We start from the raw sequence: 6,010 nt of genomic DNA on the forward strand, positions 1-6,010 counted from the left end.
GGAAGGAATGCTGACTCAGCATCCATACAATAATAAAGATTTGGAAAACAAGGCATGGATGCTGAGTCAGCATCCATACAATTATTTTAGCATTCCTCTAGCCCACTTCTCAGAACCGCCAGGCCACCCACCTGCAGATGTGATGCAGGCAGCTGTTTCAGTTCCTCATTTCTTGTTTTCCCACAGACATAAACGAGTGTGAGGACATCAGCGACAAGGTGCCCTTGTGTCAAAATGGGCAGTGCAGCAACACAGAGGGATCATACAAGTGCACCTGTTTGCCAGGATTTGTGGTGTCTGCCCAGCCGCACAAATGCATCCCAGCGATCCCGGAGTCTGGGCTTAGGAAGACAGGAAAGTGAGAGGGTGACTATTGGAGTGCTGGCTTCTGCTGCTCCCTCAAAGATCACCTTACACCCTTCTGCCCTATTCCACAAGTGCCTGGCACTGAATCTCCAACGGTACCACTGAAATGTCCAGACCCATTTCCTTACATACACACACAAATGCATACACACATAAGCAGACACACACACTTATATTCAACACAAAACATATTAATATCCCCTCATACACATTTAAGAGTAGAGAGAGAATTGTGCAGTGAATGTATTAACATGGGACTTAATATTCACCAGAAATCCATTTGCCTTAAAGGGATTTTGTAGACTGATCTTTATTATTCAGTAACCCCAGGCAATCTGATATGCAGATATATTTTCCACATTATTTTCACTTATTTTATTGTTGTGTTATTTATTTCATTTACATGACGGGTCTCTGCAAACTAAGGAAACAACCTATTTCAGAGAGAATACTTAATTTCTCTTGTTTTATTTGTCTCGCCAAATGATTCAGAGACAACATGAGATAATAAATGTCATACAAATTCAGCACTCATAAAATAGCCCAACTGACCAATAATATCTTGCTCAGTCACTGTAATTAACTTTGACCCTGGACTAAAGTGATGCCAAAGTTGACAAACATCACAAGTTCAAAGAAAGACCTTTTCCCACAGCCACCTTTCTATGCCTTAAGATGAACTAACTACAGTCTGAGGATGAAGAATGTCTGGACCAAGAACTGGGGAGTCAGCCAAACTTTCACACGAACAGCTTCAGTGTTTATGTGGACATGGAAGGACTGTAGATGTACAGTATATGATGAGCTACAGTACATAATGTTAAAAAAAGGTGCAAAAGGTAGAATGTGCTTTCCTCTGTTTGCTACCATTTTCACAAGCTTAATTCCAGCAATGAAGTAAGAAAACATGGACTCAGTTGCTGATACCAGTTTTTTTTCCCCCCTTTGAGCAGTATTAACTTGTAACTTGTTTTATATTTGTATACATAGCATCTGTTCTGTGACTTATAGAAGTTTGATACTAGGCTACCTTCTGGTCTAACTTATGAACCTACAAGGTAAGGTAGTTAAAATGATCCAAAAATAGCACTGCTTTAAGTGAAATATTGGTTTTATGTACCAGTGTCACACAGGAAAAAGGATTATTTTTTCTAATCATGCACTTGCAACGCAAATCAGGCCATTCCCATGTTTGCATCCGAATCCATGTAGAGACAAAGGCTTCACTGGAGAGGTTTGGTATATTTTGTACAGATCTAGTACTATGTGTTATTGTTGTTACACCTTTTCTTACTGCATTATAGCGCAACAAATATTTTATTTGACATAAAACATAAAACGCAAGAAAAATCTGGCATTAAAGCTTTGTAGATTTTTATGTCTGTAAAAATGTTTTTTTTTTCTTGTTATGTATAAGGAGAGTGGCTGACACTGTAGCAGAGGAACTGTGTGCATACCCTGCCCTGTGGAGCAGACCATGAACTATATTTTTTGAAGTGGCAGCACTGTTATAATTGGTCTTCGAGTTCATTACAAAGAAAAAATGCTTTCAAAATGCAACTTGGCTAAATATTAGTCATTATTTCTTTTAGTATTTGTTGGATCCTTTTTTCATGAACGTATCACAAACAGTATCAGCCTGCTTATGCAGTTTATCAATTCCAACTCACATTTTTTTTCTCTTTTATTTAGGTTTATTGCATTACTTGAATAACGGACTGAATTATTCAACAAATCTCAGCAGCACAGAGTCTAAATCTAGCTGTAGAGGACAACTAGAGTTGATGACTTGCGCCATTAACCTGCATTCATAACCTGTATACATACAGTTGTACAAATGTTTCCTTCTCTCTTCAGCTGTACTGTACTTTACTGTGCTGTGGAAAGCACTGCTTGAACTGGACCGGAGGTCTAACATTGAATAACTTGATGTTTAAACTTAATGTTTTGTTTTAAAGTTGTGGTCATTGCAAATATCATGCTCATTCGTTTTGTTTACCTCTTGACTGTAATCGCTATCAGTCATCAAAATAAAAACATAGAACATATCAGTCTCATTGATAACTTACTTTGAAAAATGACACATGACACACCTTGCATTCACCACAGGCATACTGTATTCATAATAAAAATTTCCTGCGATGAAATTCTGCTATTTTATTAAAGAAAGAAAGAAACAGGATGTCTGTCAGTTATACTATGTTGTATACTACCACTACTAATGTTAATAAAGACATTAGATATTATCCTTTCATTGAGCTGTTTAGTGTTTGAATGGGCTGGTGCAGATAAGTAAAGGTTTGTGATACCACAAATATAAATGTACTTCATTACAAGTAAAAGTTCCTTTCTTGACATTTTTAGTAAAAGTGCAGAAGTGTTATCACCAAAGGTACTTTAAACAATCAAAAGTAAAAGTTTTGTTCAGTAAGGCCCCTTTTAGAGTGTTATACAGTATTAGCAAACATTAATGTTACTGGATAATTGAAGCAATATTTTTGACAGAATGTAAACAGTATGCTTTCACATCTGCTCATAACAGAGCTAATTATCTAATTCATACTATGCACTATGGTTTATTCACTGACAATGCAATCAGCATCATAACTTTGCAGTACATTTTGAATGTAAAATCTTAATCTTAAGGTAACTACTGTCAAGTACAATAATTTCCTCCAAAATGCAGTGAAGTAGAAGCTTTAAGTCTTCATATTATACTTTCTTGTTTGGGTATTTAACTATGAATATGAACAGGAGAGCTTATATACAGTCAATCCTCAAGACAATAAATAAGTCGGAAATCCCACATTATCGATTTAAAAAAAAGAAAGCATTAAAATGGCTTATTGTAATAGACGTCCCCCTAGTGGCCAAATTGAGCTTCGCAATCACTGTTCTGCTTTTCCAGAGCTTTTTCCCAGTGGTCAACTGGAGCTATTCCAGAAGGATGCTGGGAAATTGAGTTTGCCCTGCAATACCGTAGCCACATAAATATTACCACAAACTACATATCCCAGAAACAACCTGGTTTTATACGTCTTTCGCTGGTTCAAGATTTACCTGTTGTGTTGTCCGTATGTTGCTAATGTAAATCTTTGGAAAATACGACGGTAATTTCCGGATAGACCATTATCACTTTTTAAAGTCTGATATTGTTTGCGATGCGGCCATTGGACGAGTGGGTATTTGCTAGAATGAGTTTGTTATATTTGTCTCAATAACAAGGCGACACTGTAACCATTGTCATGTGTGATAATTTGTTAAGTAGGGATGATGTGACATTCACTGTCACTATTGCCTGTTTTGACATACAGCTGATAAATGCTGCTCCAGTATTGCATCATGTTAATAGCCATGCTAAATGTAATAATTTGTTCCTGACAGTACAGGAACACATCACTCATTAACTAGCCATTTGTATATGATTTGGTAGGAGGACTAAAATATTGAACTTGGTTTGGCAGGGAGGCTTAGTCACTTCACTCCAGCCTAATATCCTAATGGCAAAGGAAGAATGTATTATACAGTGGAACAAAAGGGGGTACACTTCGGTGCTACGAAACAGGAAAACCCTCCCACCCACAGAGAAGATCCTCCAAACCCCATCCGCTCAAGTGACCATGGGCAGAAACTGTCAAACTGCTGGACACCTGTCAGAAGATGACATGCAGTCCTCAAATGGGGCATCTACTCTGGAAGGAAGTTTCAGTAATGAATCCCTGAGCAAAGTGCTGCTGGTGCTAGTAGTGGGGCTGTCTTTCTCTACACGCCTATACAAGATAACAGAGCCCCCTCATGTATGGTGAGCAAAACGTCCTGTGCATCCATGCACTTAGATTTTCTGCATGTTGGTGTGCCTTTTATTTTGCCTTTAACATATCTCCTTTTGGTGTTTCAGCTGGGATGAGACACACTTTGGGAAGATGGGAAGTTACTACATCAACAGGACCTTCTTCTTTGATGTCCATCCTCCTCTTGGAAAAGTGAGATGGCACATTATTTCTTCTATATACAGTATGTTGAAGTGTCTTCAGAGAACTGTACTAATATGATGACTGTTGATCTTTACCCTTTTGCAGATGCTGATAGGTCTTGCTGGTTACATGACCGGCTATGATGGCACTTTTCCTTTCATAAAGCCAGGAGATAAATATGAACACCACAACTACTGGGGAATGAGAGGGGTATGTTGCTTTCCACACTAGAAAATCTGCCCTTTTCTAATTGATTAACGGTGCAATTTGTATACATATGCATATGGTCTTGTCACAGATGTAGAAGCATAGGATATGTCCAGGCTGCTGATATGTCTGTCTTGCTTCTTGTTCTCCAGTTCTGTGCTGTGCTGGGCTCCTTTCTCCCAGTCTTTGCCTACCTCGTTGTGCTGGAGTTGTCTCAGTCTCACACTGGTGCTCTCATCACTGCCATCCTGCTCATATTTGGTGGGTGATCATTTAATGCCTTTGAATGTTCTTGTTTGCCTTGAAGGAGTAAAAGTACCAGTATGTACTGTAGCTTTAAATGATGCATTTCACCCTCTTTACAGACACTGGCTGCATCACTGTATCCCAGTACATCCTGTTGGACCCTATACTCATGTTTTTCATCATGGCAGCAGTACTGAGCATGGTCAAGTTCAACCAGCAGAGACACAGGTATAGTAAAACACCTCTAGAACCTTTATTTGTGTTATTCTGTCTTGCCCCATCAAGTTTAGTGCTGAAACTATTAGTGGATTATTTATTTGAATGGTCAGCAATAAGTTAATGGATGGCTATTTTGATAATCAGTTAACAACTGCAGTTATCATTAATCCATCAAGTATTTTTTCAGGTAAAATGCAACCCATTACTTGCTTATCTCCAATTTCTAATCCATGCAAGTCCCACAGACCACAGCACCAGAGACAGTGGCTAATCTAGGCTAATCTACAGCCTACCCTTTTTGTCCTCAGCAAAGACATTAACAGCACTGCTCAAATCTAAATTCCTTGCTTGGGCTCTCTAAACATTATGCTTCTAACTGTTTGCTGAAGAACACTCACTTCTTGATGAAAAGTTGGTTGAAGTGTTAAATAACTGGCATCATGGATGCCCATGCAAATTAACACAAGTGACAGGGAGCAAGGTCATTGGATAAATAAATTATGTAGGAACATTTAATAAGGACAACAACAAAAAGCCACATAAAAACAGGCTTTTACTCAAAACCATGAGCATTATGCACATGATCAGAAGGTGGTATATGTAGCTATCCCACTGAAGTGTTTGGCTATCAATGAAGAGTCAGCTTGTAAACTGTGTGATATAATTTACAGTCATGGAGGGCCTCCTGCAATAGGCATTGGGCCCTGGGGCACCGCACTGTTGACAGTTACACCACTGATGTGAGTGTTCACTGTGGGTTGTTTTCAGGCCTTTTACTTCTCCCTGGTGCCTGTGGCTGGTATTGACTGGTGTAAACCTTGCTGGGGCTTTGGGGGTGAAGTTTGTGGGTCTGTTTGTCATCATGCTGGTGGGACTGAACACAGTCTGGGACCTCTGGAGGCTTCTTGGAGACCTGAGCCTCTCACTGGTAAAAAGAATTGGTTACCTTCGCCAAGGAGGTTATGTTCATGGTTCTCTCTGTGTGTGTGTGTGTGTGT

General features: G+C 39.1%; 2 protein-coding genes across 7 annotated transcripts in view; both read left to right on the forward strand.

Annotated features, from left to right (window-relative positions):
- LOC109967967 (latent-transforming growth factor beta-binding protein 2) overlaps window positions 1-2,414 on the forward strand; it is an 84,018-nt gene extending 81,604 nt beyond the window's left edge. For all 3 annotated transcript variants that reach the window (XM_020613910.1, XM_020613911.1, XM_020613912.1), the window contains one exon: window positions 187-2,414. In XM_020613910.1, coding sequence (XP_020469566.1) covers window positions 187-362 — 176 coding nt within the window. In that variant the 3' untranslated portion in view covers window positions 363-2,414. The remainder of the gene's footprint in view (window positions 1-186) is intronic.
- A 983-nt stretch (window positions 2,415-3,397) lies between these two features.
- pomt2 (protein-O-mannosyltransferase 2) overlaps window positions 3,398-6,010 on the forward strand; it is a 12,181-nt gene continuing 9,568 nt past the window's right edge. For 3 of the 4 annotated variants that reach the window (XM_020613951.1, XM_020613953.1, XM_020613954.1), the window contains exons 1-7: window positions 3,398-3,544; window positions 3,831-4,168; window positions 4,265-4,349; window positions 4,446-4,550; window positions 4,700-4,808; window positions 4,913-5,021; window positions 5,781-5,940. In XM_020613951.1, the coding sequence (XP_020469607.1) occupies window positions 3,867-4,168; window positions 4,265-4,349; window positions 4,446-4,550; window positions 4,700-4,808; window positions 4,913-5,021; window positions 5,781-5,940 (870 nt within the window). In that variant the 5' untranslated portion in view covers window positions 3,398-3,544; window positions 3,831-3,866. The remainder of the gene's footprint in view (window positions 3,545-3,830; window positions 4,169-4,264; window positions 4,350-4,445; window positions 4,551-4,699; window positions 4,809-4,912; window positions 5,022-5,780; window positions 5,941-6,010) is intronic. The other variant, XM_020613952.1, reaches the window with a different exon arrangement.

The sequence above is a fragment of the Monopterus albus genome, unplaced genomic scaffold (genome assembly GCF_001952655.1).
Source record: "Monopterus albus unplaced genomic scaffold, M_albus_1.0 scaffold140.1, whole genome shotgun sequence".
Taxonomy (NCBI): domain Eukaryota; kingdom Metazoa; phylum Chordata; class Actinopteri; order Synbranchiformes; family Synbranchidae; genus Monopterus; species Monopterus albus.